General features: G+C 42.0%; 2 protein-coding genes across 6 annotated transcripts in view; one reads left to right on the forward strand and one right to left on the reverse strand.

Annotated features, from left to right (window-relative positions):
• The window catches only part of TOMM70 (translocase of outer mitochondrial membrane 70), a 37,614-nt gene extending 31,440 nt beyond the window's left edge, over nt 1-6,174 (reverse strand). The window contains exon 1 of the mRNA XM_526255.8: nt 5,842-6,174. Within this exon, the coding sequence (XP_526255.2) occupies nt 5,842-6,165 (324 nt within the window). The 5' untranslated portion in view covers nt 6,166-6,174. The remainder of the gene's footprint in view (nt 1-5,841) is intronic.
• Nucleotides 5,950-19,949, forward strand: part of LNP1 (leukemia NUP98 fusion partner 1) — a 55,573-nt gene continuing 41,573 nt past the window's right edge. The window contains exons 1-2 of one of the 5 annotated variants that reach the window (XM_054680312.1): nt 6,301-7,655; nt 18,216-18,416. In XM_054680312.1, the coding sequence (XP_054536287.1) occupies nt 18,358-18,416 (59 nt within the window). In that variant the 5' untranslated portion in view covers nt 6,301-7,655; nt 18,216-18,357. Of the gene's footprint in view, nt 7,656-18,215; nt 18,417-19,949 lie in introns of all 5 variants that reach the window. The other 4 variants (XM_063805276.1, XM_063805275.1, XM_054680313.2 and 1 more) reach the window with 4 other exon arrangements.

The following is a 19,949-nucleotide window of genomic DNA, read 5'->3' on the forward strand; positions in this document are numbered from 1 at the left end:
TACTTTCATATGAATCAAACCTAGGATAATAATACCTAAGATAATAAGGATTCAAACCTAATAAGGAATAAAACCTAAGATAATAAAAAAGTCCTTTCCCATTTCACGTCTGGAAATTTTAAAAACGACAACCAACCCCACCTACTAAATCATAATAACTCTTTACCTAGGAAGAATATACTTTTATAATGACTGCTTCTGCAGGATTATGATTGTAGGTCATGCATAATCAACTGATTTACAAAAAGTATGCCCAAATGAGGTTTAAGATTTACGGCTGGGCGCGGTGGCTCACGCCTGTAATCCTAGCACTTTGGGAGGCCGAGGCAGGCAGAGCATGAGGTCAGGAGATCGAGACCATCCTGGCTAACATGGTGAAACTCTGTCTCTACTAAAAGTACAAAAAATTAGCAGGGTGTGGTGGCACTCGCCTGTAATCCCAGCTACTCGGGAGGCTGAGGCAGGAGAATCGGTTGAACCCGGGAGGCAGAGGTTGCAGTAAGCCGAGATTGCGCCACTACACTCCAGTCTGGGCAACAGAGTGAGACTCCATCTCAAAAAACAAACAAAAAAACCCAAAACAAACAAACAAAAAATTCACCAGGCATGGTGGCGAGCTACTCGGGAGGCTGAGGGAGGAGAATCACTTGAACCCAGGAGGCGGATGTTGCAGTGAGCAGAGATTGCACCACTGCACTCCAGCCTGGGTGACAGAGCGCAACTCCAACTCAAAAAAAAAAAAAAAAAAAAAAAAAAAAAGAGAAAGGAAAAAAGATTTCCACGGAATCCAGCATTAACTGGTAGAACAAAAATGAAGAGCTGGAAAATTTGAAAACTATACCACTTGTGAAATTTATATATATATACACACACACATATATAAAATATAAACTTAGGGATGTCAAAGGAACCCTTATTAGTCAAAAAATGAAACTTCATTCATTCAACACTTGCTATGCACCTGTATTAGGTTCTGGCAATACAATGGTGAACAAGATAGAGCCAGTCTCAGCCTTCACAGATTCAAGAGCATAGCAGGAAACAGCAATAAGCAATTCTAGTACCACGTGGTAAGTGCTATAAAATGGAAAAGTCCAGGGTGTTATAAAATCACATAGTGGTGTGCTTAGGTAGAGAGAAGTTTCAGAAAAGATGAAATGACCTCTGTATTGTGATAAGGAGACTAAGAATCCATGAGGCTGGTATCAGGTTTTTTTTTTTGTTTTTTTTTTAATCAGGAAAATGGAGTACCTCAGAAGCAGCAGGAAAAGTTATGACATTTAGAGCACAATATGAAATACTGCCAAGGATTAAGATAAAGATTGAAAAGTGTTAACTAAGCTTAGAGGGAATGTCATTGGTGTCCCTGATTGATTTTTTAAAAATGACTCAAAACAGATCATTTGGGGGAGAGAATGACTTCATTTCAAACAAGATGACCAATAACAACAGTTTATGCAGTCCTCGACCCTTTACTAAAATGTGTAGGTACATCTTCCCTTTCCTACTGTAGTAGGCTGGCTTAGATTATTGGTTCCTAACCATTTCACGTGGGCTAAACTCATTTCATGGGCTAAACATATTTAATGCTAAATATGAACACAAGAATGATGCATTTTTTATCATCAGATTAAATAACAATTGGACAAAAAAGTTACTATGAAGTCAATAATGCTTTTAAATAAGTGCATTTTTCTAGAAAATCACAGGATGTTTGAAAAAGAAGTAGCTGGGACATTGGTACAGCCAGGATACCATGCTTGGAATATATGTGTGGTGGTCCCTCGTGATGACTCAAGCCCACAGATTGAGAAGCACTATGGATAATATGATCTTCTAAAAAGCCTTGCAATTAAAAAATTTTTTTTAATTCTTCAAGTTTAAAAAAATTACTGAAGCAAAATGGCACATCATGGTAGATTTTATAATAGTTCAAAATGGAATATGATCTAATACTTTAAGCACCTCAGTCTTAGACACTATCAACTGTGACTAAATGCTTTTCTTCAGTGATACCCCAATATTCCCATTAATTAAAACAACTATGAATATCCTTTGCACTTCCTTTACAAGTTTTTGCTATCCCAGAAAAAAGGTAATTGTGCACACTAATTGTAAAGGAAAATCTCCAACCCAATAGACAGAAGTCCAGTAATTCTATCAGATCATTTTACATTAAGGTAAACATAAGCCAAAAGACAAAAATACAGATTTTCCATTCTATTTTCTGATATCAAACCCTAAACAGGCAAATATTTGTCTATTTATTCATTCCTTTAAAAACTGTAGCTATTGCTCAGGTGGAGAAAGGACAGTTAGGGCATCAGGATTCTGCCAGTTTTCCATCAGTGAAAGCAAATGCTTCTGGTTGCGAAATCCACCGAGGATGCCAATTTAGAGGTGCTATTCAAATGTACAGCAGTTTATCCAACCACAGATAAGAAATTACAATTACTGATCAATTAATTACATTTAGATAGTCTAATAATAACTCTAAGGACCAGACTATTAAAAGAAGACAAAAGTAGTCTTTCAATATTTACTGGTCACCAACAGTTAAGATATAAATTTCCAGTTTAAAAAAATCACAAAGACCTTCCTATTGTTGCTTTACCAAAGAACAATCCAGTAATTCAAAGATTACAGGTGTAGGCCTACAAATTCCACAAGATGGACAATGGTAAGTGCAAATGTTTTGCCTTATTTTATTTGGGGCCAAAAATAAATCATTTTAAGGCAGTTTAAGTTACACAAAGAGTCCAATCTTAAATTCTAATTTTTAACAGCAGTCAGGTGAATAAAAAGTTATTTGTGGTCAGGGGCAGTGGCTCATGCCTGTAATCCCAGCACTTTGGGAGGCCAAGGCGGGTGAATCACGAGGTCAGGAGTTTGAGACCAGCCTGGCGAACATGGTGAAACCCTGTCTCTACTAAAAATACAAAAATTAGCCAGGCGTGGTGGTGTGTGCCTGTAATCCCAGCTACTTGGGAGGCTGAGGCAGGACAATCTCTTGAACCCAGGAGGCAGAGGTTGCAGTGAGCCGAGACCTCGCCATTGCACTCCAGCCTGGGTGACAGAGTGAGACTCCGTTTCAAAAAAAAAAAGTTATTTGTAAAACTAAAAAACTCTGAAATATCATGAAATTAAAAAATCATCAGTGTTGATCCAGACAACGTGGAAAAGTGGAAAAGAGGAATTAGGACATCTAAAATCTGAAAAGGAGATGGCTAGGTTTTATCAAATACCAATGGTACAGAACCCCTGGGATGAGGTGGGGTGGCTGAAACCACAATGAAATGTTAAAATCTAGTTTCGGCCAGTGAGGTGGCTCGTGCCTGTAATTCCTAGCACTTTGGGAGGCCGAGGTGGGTGGATCACCTGAGGTCAGGGGTTTGAGACCAGCCTGGCCAACCAGGCAAAACCTTGTCTCTACTAAAAATACAAAAATTAGCCAGGCATGGTGGCGCATGCCTGTAATCCCAGCTACTCGGGAGGCTGAGGCAGGAGAACTGCTTGAACTCAGGAGGCAGAGGTTGCAGTGAGCCAAGATCGTGCCACTGCACTCCAGCCTGGGTGACAGGGTTAGACGCTGTCTCAAAAAAAAGAAAAAAGAAAAAAAAAATTTAGTCTCATGTATAGAAACTATTTTTATTTTTAATGTTTACAGAACTGAGAACTTTTTGGATCTTTTATTTTACCTACTATTCTTCCATGATTAAAACTAAATTAACAAACGAAATAGAAAATGACTGGAGAATTTCAAACATCCAAAATTGATGTAAGACAAGTGATAATTAATTCAAATAATCCTCTTGATAACTACTTTTAATAGCAGTGAGCTATTATAAATGATCATAATGAGAATCATCAATTTTTAGTACTGAAAGAAACAGAAGAGATCTAATATTTTAATCCTCTTATTCTACAGGGATGACGCTAAGGTCAAGGAGACAAAATGACTTTCCCAAAGTGACAATGCTGGAGAGCCCACTATAAAGCTTACAAATCCTAGTTCTAACACAGTCCATAAGTTCTTCTACTATCCAGTCACAAACCTTTTAGAAAATAGGTAATGCTTCACTCTCCCATAGGAAAGATCATATGGCTTTCTCATGGCCTAGCACAATGCCTCACACACTGCAGATACTAGTTTGTTCATTCCTACACCAAAACTTCCTTTAAAGCTAATTTGACATCCTAGTAAAAATATTTTCGCCCGGGCACGGTGGCTCACGCCTGTAATCCCAGCACTTTGGGAGGCCAAGATGGGCAGATCACCTGAGGTCAGGAGTTCAAGACCAGCCTGGCCAACACAGTGAAACCCCGTCTCTACTAAAAATACAAAAATTAGCTGGGCATGGTGGCGCACGCCTGTAGTCCCAGCTATTCCGGAGGCTGAGGCAGAACTGCTTGAACCCAGGAGGCGGGGGTGGTGGTGAGCTGAGATCGCACCACTGCACTCCAGCCTGGGCAACAAAGTGAGACTCCATCTCAAAAAAAAAAAAAAAAAAATTCAACCTGAATAGTATAAGATGGAAATGACTTGCATACGTATTTAAGTGTATACACTTGGATACAATTAGAAGTTACTTGACCAACAGTATACACTTATGTATAAAACTGGGAGATATTTGACCAAACGTTTCTCTGACCTCGACTTACTCTGGTACTACCATTGAACAACTCCAGACCCAGAGAAAATCCACCACACCCAATCCCAGTATTGTCAAATGCAGCCAGACTAATTCTCTGCACAGCTGTCAGATACCAAAAGGATTTAACAGTCAGTTCACCAAAACCATACAAAGCAGTTCACTAAATACTCCAATGCTTGGCCTCACATCAGAGAAACTGTATCATGCATATTAGGCTTGGTCATGTACATTTCCAGGTGAAATGGAAAAACTGAATTTAAGATGCTTCCAATCAAAAAGTTTAAGAAGTCACTCCCATTTTTTTTTTTTTTTTTGGTATGTGTGTGTAGGCCTGGACCTGGGGCAGGGGGCTGTGTGCAACCAAGCCTGGTGAGCATTGCTGTGGCCGCTACTCTTGTGCAGCAAGAGGGGACAGTGCAGTGCAGAGCGTTTTCTGACAAAGGCCAAGGGGTCCGGAGTGCAAAAGGACACCTCGGGGCTGGGGCATGGCAGGAGAGGTTACGGGCGCTGAGTGCTTGCAGCCAAGGGGGCTTCGGGGTTGCTGAGAGAGGACGAGCCTTGGGAGCTTGACAGTTCTGCTTACAGTTCAGAGGCTGTAAAACAAATGCCACTGAACACCATTTCACTCTTTAGAACCTGTGTAGTCTTTCTTTTTCTATGTAGAAAGCCATCTAATCGTTTTTGTTTTTGTTTTGCTTTTGTCAACTAACCGTCACTGTAGTTGCCCACTTACCTCCAGCAAAAACACACTCCAAAAGGGGGAGTGGCTCATTATTAAAAGGCTCTTAGCGATTAGGTTGTAGGCTTTGGAAATCACAGAAACAGTTCGTATCACGATGTACCAATTGTTAATGGAATTTAGCTTCCTTCACTTATTAAATACAATCATCACATTTGCAAATGCCCCACTCCCATCTACAACACTAGGGATAAATGCTGTGTCACTGAGAAGAAAAGCAAAGGATTTTTCTGAAACCAAAAGCAAACTGTCAAAGAATGCCAGTAACCTGTCATCGAGCTACTCTATGCCCTCCACTGGCAGCCAGAAATGAGTCTCCCTAAACCCAAGTGTTGTGCTGCCGCTTGGCAGCTTCCGTCTGATGGGAAGCCCCCTCACTGACACAACCCGCCAAGGAAAAGCTGCACGAGCCAGTTTCCTCCTCTACGGCCTGGGGCTGCTTCTCACCATGTCCAAGTGAGCACCGGGACCTTCAGGGTGTCCGCTGCCCGGGGCCGGACTGGCCCTGCCCTCTGGGGTCTTCCGTTCGCTGTTGCGCTTCAGGCCGCTGGCGTCGCCCCGGCCTCTGGCCTCCCGGCGCCGTTGCTGCCGACTCCACAGGTATATGGCACCCGCGCCCAGCAGCAGGGGTGCCCCGACCGCCAGAGCCAGCTGCCATCGCGGCAGCCCCCCCGTGCCCGGGCCCGCAGTCCCGCCGCCGCCCACCCCACTCCCGGAGCTCGGTACAGCGGCTGCGACCACCGCCGCCTCCACAGGTTTAGAGGCGGCCATGACAAGTGTCCTCTGCCACCGCCTCCCTGTCTGTCGCGAGCGCCACAATCACCAAACAGCGTGCGAAGGAAGACCGAGGGAGGGAAGGAAAGCAATGAGCGAGCGAGCACGCTAGGCAGAGAGAGCGGACGACAGAAAAGGGCCAGAGGTCACCGGAAGCCCAGGGCATGCCGGGCCAGACCTGGCCGTCCTTCTCCTCCAGTCTCAACCGAAGAGGGAGAGGAGGGGCGGAAATCACTTCCGGGTTAAGGGAAAGCGTGGGTGTGAGTGGGAGTCCTCGGAAACCCTTTTTCTTTCTTTTCGCCCCGCTGCTGTTCGGGAGATTGACTTCCGGAGTCCCCGTCGTAGCTGGTGTTGTCCCCTCTACCTTCAGGAAAGAAGGGCAGATGGCCCTCTTGCCTACTGAAGCCGAGGAGGAGCGCGTATACAGCGGGCTAAGGGCGCTCAAGAGATCCGAGTGGAAGAAAAAGCAGCGCCACAGCACTGGAATGGGCGGGAGTGGCAGAAGAGTTGTGAAGGCTATTGGCTAGCAAGGGTGGTGGGCGGGGCGTAGACCGAGCTACCCAGTTTCCTGGTCGATTTCGGATCCAGTTTTCCAGTTATAGCCACGTTGGCACCTCTTGAACCTCTGAGGCCGTTAGCACGGTTTTCTGCCCGCGTGCCCGAGAAACCAACGGATTAGAAGGACTTTTAAAGATGTGTGAGGAAAGAGCTCACCGCTGAAGAAGGCTGCTGCATCACTGAACTTCTTATCACTAACATAGCCAGATTTTAGTTTGGACGAATTTGAGGTTATAGGGGAGATAGCGATGGCAGAAGACTAGGTGGAAATGGCACATCTAGGTTGGCTCCAGTCGAAACGGTTTGAGCGTGGTCGCTGTGGCTCATCGTCGGCACCAATTAACGAAGCGATGACATCTGCGTTGTTAGGGGTTTCTTAAACTGAGTTGGTAGAAATGCGAAGCGTCAGGGTTCCCGCCGGCTTCGAGCCTTTCTTGGCGTATTTGTATCTTGAGCTGATTTCTGCGTCAGCCCACATCTCGCTCTGATCCGCACACCCGCCGGGTTGTTTTGCAGTAGCAGTCTCAGCCCTCTTCTCGTCTCATTCCCAAATCGTAATTTCAGTTCACAGCTTTTTATCTATAATAGCTTTATCAACTCTTTTTCCGATGCTCTGCACCAGATCTCTTAAAATATAAAATTACCTTGCAAGGTATTGTTTGGAATACACGGTATTTTCATGAAGACAACTATTAATAGAAAAATCAGAGTCCAGAACTATGGTTCTCCATTTCTGGTATACTGGTTTGCAGAAGCCTTACATTAAAATTTCATAAATGATTGTTTTGCTGTTAAGTGCAACAACATCTCAGTAGAGCTACATAAAGATTGAAAGGAGATATTTTATCAAGTGGCACCAGAATGGACTGATTAAAATAGAATGGCCTAATTGGAAAGAATTTCAGGATCACCGGTTTCTCCTGCTTCATGTAAGTTCCTATTAGTAAATTGCCTTCAGGCAATAGGGTTTCTTAGCAACAGACTAAAAAAATGGGCTAAAAATAGCAGTGGAATTGAGTTGATCGTTGCAGGCAATAGGCTTTTCTCCCCTCCTGATCCCCCAATCCCCAAAGGCAAATTTTCTGCCCCTTAATATAAGCTCTGCCTTGCCTTTTTCAGAACACAAGTTAGGATTTTTTTTTTTTTCTGAAATTTCAGTTTTGCTGTGGCCTCTTGGAGGATTGTAGAGTGCTAACAATTACAAACTTGATAGGAACTAAAACATATTTGAAGTTTTTTTTTTTTAAACCTTTTTCTTATTTATTGGAGTAAGCAATACACTGTTACGGTTAAACTCCAAAAGTTACAGAGTTTACTGTGAAAAGTCTTCCTTCAGTCCCTGTCCTCAGCTGCACAGTTCCCCTCTCCAAAGGGAATCGGTGTTATTTTCTTGAAACATTTTTTGGATTAATATTTATCTAAAGGCCTGATTTTGTTTGGCTTTATTTTTAAGGTTGGCATTAGTAAACGAATCTGTTCTGGTTACTTTTATACTTTGATAAACATCTCATTTCCATTCTCTAGCCTATGCTGCTCTATTCTCTCATTTTCTCCTCCATTTCCTAATTGATGGTACTGTAGAGCCAAATAGAGTGTCGCTTACTGGCTTTGGGACCTTACTGATCTGATGCATGTTTTTCTAATCTGTGAAATGGTGAAAACATCTACCTCTCAGGCTATAGTAAAGATTTAATTAGATAATATTTAAAGTTCTTTTGATGTTTGTTACAAAGTAATAGATATTTGATGATTAGTTCTCAGTTTTTCTAAATTTTAAAGTAAAGAAGTAAAATACTGCCTTTCATTTCTAAAAAATTAAAGTTCTGTATATGTGAACATAGACATTATCTTTTTCTTGGTAGATTAGTGGAACTCAACTGAAGAAGCTTTCTTCGCCTTTGATCTGTATCTTAGGAGGCAGTTAAATGAGATAGTCTAATGGACTAGGTTGTGGAAGACCTGAGTTTTTTTTTTTTTTTTGAGATGGAGTTTCGCTCTTGTTGCCCAGGCTGGAGTGCAATGGCGCCATCTTGGCTCACTGCAGCCTCCGCCTGCAGGCTTCAAGCAATTCTCCTCCCTCAGCGTCCCAGTAGCTGGGATTACAGGCGGCTGCTACCATGCCAGGCTAATTTTTTGTATATTGGCCAAGCTGGTCTTGAACTCCTGACCTCAGGTGATCTACCTGCCTCGGCCTCCCAAAGTGCTGGGAATACAGGCATAAGCCACCATGCCCAGCTGACCTGAATTCTTATTCTAAATTTTAATACCACTGAGTTGTGTGTGTGACCATGGGCAACTCTGCTTTCTTTATAATGTGAGGAGGGGTGGATTAGATTACTTTTAAGGCTCCTTATTGTTTTAAAATGATGTAATTCTGTCCCTTCAATTGTCATTGCTACATGAAAGGCCTTTCAGATGGCTAGAGTTGGTAAATAGCTGGTTGACTGGTGTCCAAACCTTCCAGCCAGTGCACAAATCTGCTTATATTAAGCATGTACATATAGAACAGCTCTATTCTCTTTCAGCTGTCTGATGTTTTCATTCTGTTTTTCCTTACTGAAAAATTACTGAAAAGAATTGTCTACATCTGTTACTTATTTGGCACCCATTTCATCCAAAATCTGTTGTAATCTAGTTTACAACTTTATAATTAGGCCAAAAGTGCTTTAGAAGTCATAAAATTCATTGTGGTTTTTTTGTGGGTGGGGGAGGTTGGCTGTCACCCACTTTTACTTGATATCACTGATTATTCTCTCCTTGAAATGTTCTTTTCCTTGGCTTCAGGAGAATAGATTCTTCTGGTTCTTCTACGCTCTGACCAAACTCTAGATCAGTGCTGTCCATCACAGCTTTCTATGATGCTGGAAATGACTTATATTTATGATGTCCAATATGGTAGCCACTAGCCACATGTGGCTATTGAGCACTTGAAATGTAGTGTGACAAAGACTACAGTTTTCATTATTTAATTGATTTAAGTAGTATCATGTGGCTAATGACTACCATATTGGGCAGCACAGCTCTAGATATTCCTCAAGTGAGGAATTTATTAGAATATGTCTTCTTCTTTATCTTCAATCTCTCCATTAGTAACCAAAGTAAATCTCATTGCTTCAGGTACCATTTCTATGCAGATAATCACTGTCTATATATCTTTTGGCATAGCTTCCCTTTTTACCTCTAGCCCTATATTTCTTACTACTTACTGAGCAGTTTTGCTTGGATTCCTGACTTTTGTCAAAAATATAACTCATCATTTTCCCCACTCATTCTTTCTCTTTGTGTTATCCTTTTTTTTTTTTTTTTTTCCAAGATGGAATTTCGCTCTGTTGCCCAGGCTGGAGTGCAGTGGTGTGATCTCGGCTTACTGCAACCTCTGCCTCCTGGGTTCAAGCGATTCTCTTGTCTCAGCCTCCCGAGTAGCTGGGACTACTGGCGCCCGCCACCACACCTGGATAATTTTTTGTATTTTTAGTAGAGACGGGGTTTCACCGTGTTAGCCAGGATGGTCTCGACCTTCTGACCTCGTGATCTGCCCGCCTCGGCCTCTCAAAGTGCTGGGATTACAGGCATGAGCTACTGTACCCAGCCTGTGTTATCCATTTTTTCTAATAATACCACTATTACCTTAGCAGTTACTCATATTTGAAACCATAGACCTTTTTAGACCTCTCTCTTTTTCATCCTTACCTACCCAAGCACAAATGATTATGCTGTTGTATTTATATACACACATAAACACAAAATCAGCTGTGAAGTCTTCAACAAATTCAACTTTGTTGTAATATCTTTCTTATAGTTTTTTCACCCATTCTGACACTTCTTAGTTCATATAAGTGAAAACTCCTAAGAGTATGTATAACACATAACAGATACTCAATAAATAGTTTCTTCCCATCTTAGTACAGGCTGCTATAACAAAAATATCATAAAACTACTTAGCTAATAAACTATAGAAATTTATTTCTCACAATTCCTGAGGATGGGGGTTTGAGATCCGTGTGCCAGCATGGTCAAATTCTGTAAGAGCCCTCTTCTGGGTTGAGGACTGCAAATTTGGTTTGTGTCCTCAAATAGTGGAAAGGGGCAAGAAAGTTCTCTGGAGTCTCATTTTTATAGGGGCACTCATCCCATTTTTAAGGGCTCCATCCTCATGATCTAATCACTTCCCAAAGGCCTCAACTCCTAATACTATCACATTCCCCTCTTTTTTATCTTTTATTCATTTCCTTCATCTTGCCTAAATCCTATATTTGCTTGCTTCCCAGATAATTTCTCTGCCTCTAATGCCTCTCTTCTATGTGTCACCCTGCACCTTGATATCAATTTACTCTTCCTATAGCATAACTGTAATTTCACTCTTGAGCTGAAAGACTTTTAAATCCTCTTCACTTTCACTATAAAGTTCAACATTTCTGCCCACCCATGCCTCCCTTCATACACCTCTTCTCTTTCCTTGGTCTACGATATTAGCACCTAGCACTATTAGAAATTACCTATGTGGGCCGGGTGCAGTGGCTTGTGCCTGTAATCCCAACACTTTGGGAGGCCGAAGCGGGCGGATCACCTGAGGTCAGGAGTTCAAGATCAGGCTGACCAACATGGTGAAACCCTGTCTCTACTAAAAATACAAAAATTAGCCGGGCATGGTGGCACATGCCTGTAATCCCAGCTACTCAGGAGGCTGAGGCAGGAGAATCACTTGAACCCCAGAGGCGGAGGTTGCAGTGAGCCGAGATTACCCTATTATACTCCAGCCTGGGTGACAGAGTGAGATGCCGCCTCAAGAAAAAAAAAAACTCTCAGGTGTACACTTGTCTGTGGGAAAAATAAAAAAATAGTGTGATCCCCTCAATAGGATGTAAGCCCCATGAGGACAGAAACTGTTCATTTTGTACAGCCAGAGCCCAGAATATAGGTGGTGTGATGGGTAATTTCATGTGTCAATTTGACTGGGCCATGGGATACCCAGATACTTGTTTAAACATTATAAATGTGTCTGTGGTGGTGTTTTTGATTCCTTGATTTTTATTTTTTTATTTTTATATTTTGAGATGGAGTCTTGCTCTTGTTGCCCAGGCTGGAGTGCAATGGCATGATCTCGGCTCACTGCAACCTCCGCCTCCCGGGTTCAAGCGATTCTCCTGCCTCAGCCTCCCAAGTAGCTGGAATTACAGGTGCCCGCCACCATGCCTGGCTAATTTTTGTATTTTTAGCAGAGACGGGGTTTTGCCATGTTGGCCAGGCTGGTCTTAAACTCCTGGCCTCATGATCCGCCTGCTTCAGCCTCCCAAAGTGCTGGGATTACAGGCATGAGCCACTTCGCCTGGCTGATTTTTATTTTTAGTGTATCTATTGTCGGTTTTTGCTTCAAAAAACATAGATATTACAGGTTATTTTAGACTGATAACAAGTTAACTTTGATTATTTACACATACACATGCAAACTACACTTTAACTCCACTTCCTTTCCTCAATATTTTGTGCTTTCAATTTCACAATTTAAGTATTTTTATATTGCATATCCATCAACAAGTTGCTGTAGTTATTAATTTTAATACTTTTATCTTTTAGCCCTACTAAAGATACGTGATTTACACACCCTCATTACAGTATTTAAATGCTACAATTACAGTATCAGAGTATTATAAATTAAATTTAGCTATGTACGTATTTTTACCAGGGAGTTTTATACTTTCAGATATTTCTGTGTTTATCATTAGTGTCCTTTCAGCTTGAAGAACACCCTTTAGCATTTCTTGTAAGACAGGTCTGGTGGTGATGAACTCCCTCAGATTTTGTGTGACTAGGAAAGTCTTTATCTCATGTTCATTTCTGAATGACAGTTTTGCTGAGTACAGTATTCTTGATTGACAGTCTTTTTTTTCCTTTAGCACTTTGACTATATCATACCACTCTTCCCTGGCCTGTAAGATTTCTGTTGAGAAATCTGCTGCTAGGCATATTGGAACTGCCGTATATGTTACTTGCTTTTTTTGTCTTGCTGCTTTTAGGATCCTGTCTTTGTCTTAGATCTGTAGAGTTTGATTATAATATGTCTTGTGATAGTCTTATTTGGATTGAATCTAATTGCAAATCTTTGACCTTCCTGTACCTGGCTATTTATATATTTCTCCAGGTTTGGGAAGTTTTCTGCTATTACTGCTTTAAATAAGCCTTTTACACCCTTATCTTTCTCTACTCCCTCTTGAATGCTGGTAACTTGCATATTTGCTCTTTTGATACTATCCCATAAACCCTATAAAGTTTCTTTATTCCTTTCCACTCTTTTTCCTTTCTTCTCCTCTGTATATTTTCATATAACCTGTCTTCAAGTTTACAGATTCTTTCTTCTGATTGATCAATCCTGCTCTTGATGCTCTCTATTACATTTTTACATTCATTGTATTTTTCAGCTCCAAAATTGGTCTGATTTTATTATTTCAATTTATCTGACCATTTATTATTTTCCTAATTTTGTTGACTTGTTTCTCTGTATCTTCTGAAGTTCTTTGAGCTTCTTTAAAACAGCTGTTTTGAATTCCTTGGCAGATAGTTGATATATCTGTGTCTTTAGGGTCTATCGCTGGCATCTTATTTTGTCTGTTTGGTGATGTCATGATTCCCCGATTGTTCTTGTGGTCATGTGTCAGTGTGTGTGCATTCAAGAAGCAGTTACTTATTCCAGCCCTCCCAATCTGGCTTTGTCTGGGAACATCCTCTAACAGTAAGCCTGTCCAGAGATTCTAGGCAGGTCATTTGGTGTGGTCTCCGAGCCTGTGACCACTGCAGCCCTTCCAGCTCTAGGGAGTGCTATGTACTCCCTACTGTGACCAGCACAGTGCCAGGCTGAAATCCCATAGTGAAGCTGACTTAGCACTGGGATGGAATCCTGTCGCTGCTGAGGCTGGTGCAGCACTTGGGTGCACCCAAAGCCCACAGCTGCTGAGGCTACTGCAGCACTGGGGTACATCTGAAGCTTGCAGCCACTGAGGGGGCCTGCCTGTTGCTGTGGGTTATTTGGATCCCAAGACCACTGTAGTTGGCTGATGGTGATGTGGGCTGGAACTCAAGTTTGTCTCACAGGGGCTATGGTTTCCCATCTGCTGCCGGGATGGGTCTAGAGTCTCAGTCTGCAGTTACTGGCCTGAAGTCATGGGTCATAGGGGGGTCTACCCAGTGCTGAGTTTTACTGTGACAGGCCTGGTATTGGGGTCCAAGGCAAAGTCTTACCTTTACTTTCCTCTCTTCCTCCCAAGCAGACAATATCTTTTTCCGGGCTGTGCTGCCTGGTCTTGGGGGAAGGGTGACATGGGTAATGTAAAACTGTTCTTCCTACCTACTTAAATGTGTCTTTTCTTATTATTATGCTATAACCAGGTGCTATAATCTCTCACCTGGTTTCCTTAGCTCTCGTGAAGGTATTTTATACATAGATAGTTGTTCAAATTCATGTTCCTCTGTGGGAAAATTGCTGGAGAGTCCTATTCCACCATCTTGCTCTACTTTCCTCTGTGAGAGTGTTTTGGATGAGATTGATACTTGAATTGGCAGAGTGAGTAAAGCAGATTGCCCTCAGTGTGGTTGGCCCTCATTCAATCAGTTGAGGGCCCAAATAGAACAAAACTTGACCCACTGATGAATAAGAGGGAACTCCTCCTCCCTAAGTTCCTTGAGCTGGGATATTCATCTTTTCTTGCCTTTGGACTTGAACTGAAATATCAGCTCTTCTTAGGTGTAGAGCCTAGTGACTTTCAGACTGAAAAGATACTATCAGCTCTCCTTGGTCTCCAGCTTGTTTACTATAGGTCTTAGCCTCCATAATTTTGTAAATAAATAAATAGGCTGGGCACGGTGGCTCATGCCTGTAATCCCAGCACTTTGGGAGGCTGAGGCGGGTTGATCATGAGGTCAGGAGTTCGAGGCCAGCCTGGCCAAGACTGAAACCCTGTCTTTACTAAAAATACAAAAATTAGCTGGGTGTGGTGGTGGGCGCCTGCAATTCCAGCTCTCTCTCTCTCTCTATATATATATATATACATACACACACACACATATATATACACACACACACACACACACATATATATATATATATATTTTTTTTTTGAGTCTCACTCTTATAGCCCAGGCCAGAGTGCAGTGGCGTGATCTCGGCTCACTGCAACTTCCGCCTCCTGGGTTCAAGCGATTCTGCCTTAGCCTCCCGAGTATCTGGGATTGCAGGTACCCACCACTGTGCCCAGCTAATTTTTGTATTTTTAGTAGAGACGGGGTTTCACCATATTGGCCAGGCTGGTGTTGAACTCCTGACCTCAGGCGATCTACCCACCGCAGCCTCCCAAAGTGCTAGGATTACAGGCGTGAGCCACCACACCCAGCCTAAATATATATTTGTATATATTTAATTAAATATATGCATAAATATATATGTATATAGCTTACATCTATCTATCTATCTATCTATCTATCTATCTATCTATCTATCTACCTATTTTATCTGTCTATAATTAGTCTTGTTTCTCTGAAAAACCCTAATACAGATTTTGGTACTAGGAGTGGGGTGCTAATGTAACAGAAAAATACCTAAACAAATGGAATTAGCTTTGGAACTGGTTGATGGGTACAGGCTGGAAGATTTTTGAGGTGCCTGCTAGAAAAAGCCAACATTGTTGTGAGGGAAGTGTTGGTAGAAATATGGATATTAAAAGCAATTTTGGTGAGGGGTCAGAAAGTAAAGAGGAGACCTAGAAACAAAGCTTCCATTTTCTTAGAGAATACATAAATACATGAACAGAATATTCATTCAAATGTGGATGTTAAGGGCCATTTTGGTGAGATCTCAGATACAAATAAAGAACAGACAGTTGGAAACTGGAAGGTGATCTTTATTATAAAGTAGCAAAGAATATGGCTGCATTGTGTCCTAGTGTTGTGCAAGGTAGAACTTGCAAGTGATGAAATTGGATACGTAGCAGAGGAGATATCTAAGTAAAGTATCAAAGGTACACCTTGGGTCCTCCTTGCTGCTTATAGTAAAATGCAAGAGGAGAGAGGTGAATTGAAGAAGGAATGGTTAGGAAAAAGGAGCCAGAACATGGAGACTGGGTACAACTCATGGACTTAATCAGCCATCTCATCAGAAGCCAAGAATAGAGATGGGATTTTACCAGCAGAAACACTGCTGGCTGAGACTAAGGAAACAGAAAAAATGAGACAGGATGAAGGAAAGCTATCAGACTTAGATTTTACAGGGTGGGACCATAGAGCTATTTGGCTCTGAAAATGCTTTATCCTTCAAGAAAAGGGAAGACTGACTCCAACAGCAATTCAGAAATCCTCAGGGCTGCCAGTCCCACTACAGGCCCAGGGAGTAGGTCTGAATCCTTCTGTTTTTCAAAGAGTGGGTGTGCCCTTCCAGTTTTGGTGGGTCAGGAACCCTTGCCTACTATATCAGGGTCAGGGTCAGGTTTGCCCTAGCAGAGAGCTTGTGGACTGGCCTTACTCCTTAAGCTGAAGGGGCAAGGCTACCCTGTAGAGCTGTGAGAATGATACTACCACCCGAGTGGGCCTGGGGGGCAGAGAGTTGAACCAAAGAGGGTTATTCTCTAGCTTTAAGATCCAAAGGAATTTTCCTTGCTAGATTTTGGACTTGTTACAAAAGCCATCACCTCTTCCTTCTTTGCTATTTCTCCCTTTTGGAGTGGGACTGTCTATCCTATGCCTTGTCCCATCATTATATTTTAGAAGCGCATGACTTGTCTGGTTTCACAGGTTCACACCTGCAGAGAATTTTGCCTCAGGATGAATCACACTTCAGTTCTCTCCCATACCTGATTTAGATGATATTTAATGAGACATTGGACCTTAAGCTTTAGAGATGATGTTGTAATGAGTTAAGACTTTTAGCACATTAGGGTGGGATGAATGATGAATGTATTTTGTATGTAAGAAGGGCATGAATTTTGGAGGCCAGATGCCCCACTCTTAGTACCAAAATCTGTAGTACTCTACAAGTGTTGCTGTAACAAAATACCACAGACTGAGTGGCATAAACAGCAGAAATTTGTTTATCATGCTTCTGGAGGATGGGGAGTCCCAGATCAAAGTTCAGGTCTGTTTGTTTTCTTGTGAGGGTTCTCTTCCTGGCTCACTGTAGGCCACCTTCCCTCTGTTTCTCACATGACCTCTTTGTATGCATGCAGAGAGAGAGAGTAAACTCTCTGATGTTTCTTCTTATAAGGGCACTAATTTCATCAAACCAAGGCCCCACCCTCATAATCTCATCTAACCCAAATTACCTCCCCAAAGTCCCATCTCCAAATACCATCACATTGGGGGTTAGGGCTTCAACATATGGATTTTGGGGGAACACGGGGGACAAAAATATTCAGTCCATAATAGTTAGCATATAATAGACAATAAATACTGTTTTAAGTAAATAAATATTCTGCTAAAGGTATCAAAGAAGGAAAAAGTGACATTCAAGATTGTATTAGCCATTTTTGTGTTGCTATAACAGAATACCCGAGGCTGGGTAATTTCTGAAGAAATTTATTTAGCTCATGGTTCTGCATGCTGAGAAGTATGGTGCTGGCATCTGTTTGGCTTCTGGAAGAGGCCATGTGCTAGATCAAAACACGGCAGAAGTTCAAAGAGGATGTGAACATGTGTGAAGACAGACCAAACGAGAAACCTTGCTTTGTAATAACCCACTTTCTTAGGAACTAATCTGTTCCCAGAGAGCTAATCCAGTCTCTAGAGAGCAAGAACTCACTACTGTGAGAATAGCACCAAGCAAAAGGGATCCACCCCGTTGACCTGAACACCTTCCATTAGGTACCACCTCCCAACTGCCACATTTGGGATGAAATTTCAGCCCGAGTTTTGGTGGGGACAAACAAACCATATCCAAACAATAGCATAGATGGAATAGGTAGGATTTGCATTTACTTAAAAAATATTTATTGTCTATTACATGCTTCCCCTAAACTCCCAGAATACTTTTTCTGGGACTTTCTCAAAATTTACTACTTTTCTGCCTTGTTTTATAGTATTATACTTGTCCTAACTCATCTACTGGATTATAAGTATCTCAACATCAGAAGCTGTGTCTGATTTATTTTGTATCCTGTACAAAATCTACAATGCCTTCTCTAATTCTATATGTCAGAGCAAAGTAATGTGTTTTCTCTTTTGTATTAGACCATCCCTCAGATTCTATTTCTTCCTCACAATTACTGTATTGCCATAATTATTCATTCTCATATCTGCTGCCTATGCTCAATTCTGAGTCCCTGAAGGGCAGGGAGCATGTTCTAGTCATCTTTGTACTCCTGTATCTGTAAGAGGGTTGGGCATATGATGAGTGCCTGTTAACTTATTTATCCACCCAACACAATACCTGAAATATGGTCAATGCGAAATAAAAAGTTGATGAAGTGTTTGTTGAACAAGTTTCTAACTGATATTGTTGTCAATATTAACAGTCTGGTACCACCATTGCTGTCCAATACCACTGGTGTCAGCCGGGACACCAATTGCTCCTGCTGCTGCAGCTGCCGCCACCAGAAATAGTCTACTTCCATCACAACCACCTTTATAGCCTCTGGCTAGATCCCAGTCCCTAGCATGCTGTGGTCACTGCTACCACTTCCACCACTGAAGCTGCTTCCTGGAAGACCTGATTGGTTTGTACTTTGTATCTCATTTATGATATATGGAAGCCTGTTTCTTTTGAGCCCTTATGCGGTTATTTTTTCCCCCCAATCCTGATGGTTTCTGCATTATTCAACTTCCATCAAAGCATCAGTTGAGTGGGTGGTACTGCTTCACTTCTCAGGGGGAATGTCACTTTATGATTCAATCAAGTGGTTGCCCTTTTTACTGTCAGAAGGAGCATCTGCATTTATCTTCAGGGAACAATCTGTAGTAACACTAGTTTCCTCTCCTTAGCTGTGACTGATAGCTCATATGTATATTTTATGCACTCATTTGCCACCTTTCTTCCCACTCACATGGATTTATAAGATCTTTCCATCTTCATCAGTTTAGTTCATTGCCACCCAGAAGAATTTGTGTCATTTGTAAATGCAGAATTGTTGCCCTGCACTTTAATTTATAAAGATATTACATACAGATTATGCTCATGGTGCCCTACACAAGAATGCTGGGGCGAGTGGGTGTTGAGGTCCAGCATGCACTTTGCTCAGCACAGCCTTCTGTCAGGCTGGGTCTGCCTGGAGAAAGGTGCTTCTTTTTAAGATTTGCATGAAAATGCTGGTCCATTACTAAGTGATGGGCCTACAGTAGAGTATTCACTCATAAAAGGCATTCAAACTAGCAGCCATGGTTATGCAGTGCTGTTCTCAGCATTGCTCTAGCATTGAACCTGAGAGCCTCTAGTCTGTGCTTTTCCATCTTTCTGCCATTTTTTCCCGACCAGTGGAAGATAGCCTTAACTTCAACAATGAAGAAAAGACCCAATTTTGTCAAATTTTGAAAAACATTCAAAGCTGCAAAAAAAAAAATAGTTTCTGTAACTATGTTCTGACTATCTGTTGCTGCTTCACGAACTACCCCAAAACTCAGTGTCTTGAAACATTGCTTTATTACATATCATAATTTTGTTGCTCAGGAATTTGGACGTGGCTCCTCTGGTAATATCAACAGAGATTACTCCGTGTTATTCAGCTGCTGAATGGGTTGGTCTGAAGGGTTCAAGATGGTTTAATCAAGGTTAATGAAAGTGGTCAGGTGCGGTGGCTCACGCCTGTAATCCCAGCACTTTGGGAGGCCGAGGTGGGTGGATCACTTGAGGTCAGGAGGTTGAGACCAGCCTGGACAACATCGTGAAACCTCGTCTCTACTAAAAATACAAAAATTAGCTGGGCATGGTGGCAGGCACCTGTAATCCCAGCTACTTGGGAGACCGAGGCAGGAGAATCGCTTGAACCTGGGAGGCAGAGGTTGCAGTGAGCCGAGATCGCACCGCTGCACTCCAGCCTGGGCAATAAAGCTAGACTCAGTCTTAAAAAAAAAAAAAGTTAATCAAAGGGCAGATGATCCTGCGTATACCTGATCTAATCAAGAGAGCCCTTCAGAGAGGTCAAAGAGATTGGAAGTGAAAGAGATTTTTCCTGCTGGCTGTGAAGAAGCAAACTGCTTATGGAGGGGCCACATAGCAAGGAACTCTAGGAGCTTAGAGTCATCCCTGGCCAACA

The sequence above is a fragment of the Pan troglodytes genome, chromosome 2, assembly GCF_028858775.2.
Source record: "Pan troglodytes isolate AG18354 chromosome 2, NHGRI_mPanTro3-v2.0_pri, whole genome shotgun sequence".
NCBI classification, from domain to species: Eukaryota; Metazoa; Chordata; class Mammalia; order Primates; family Hominidae; genus Pan; species Pan troglodytes.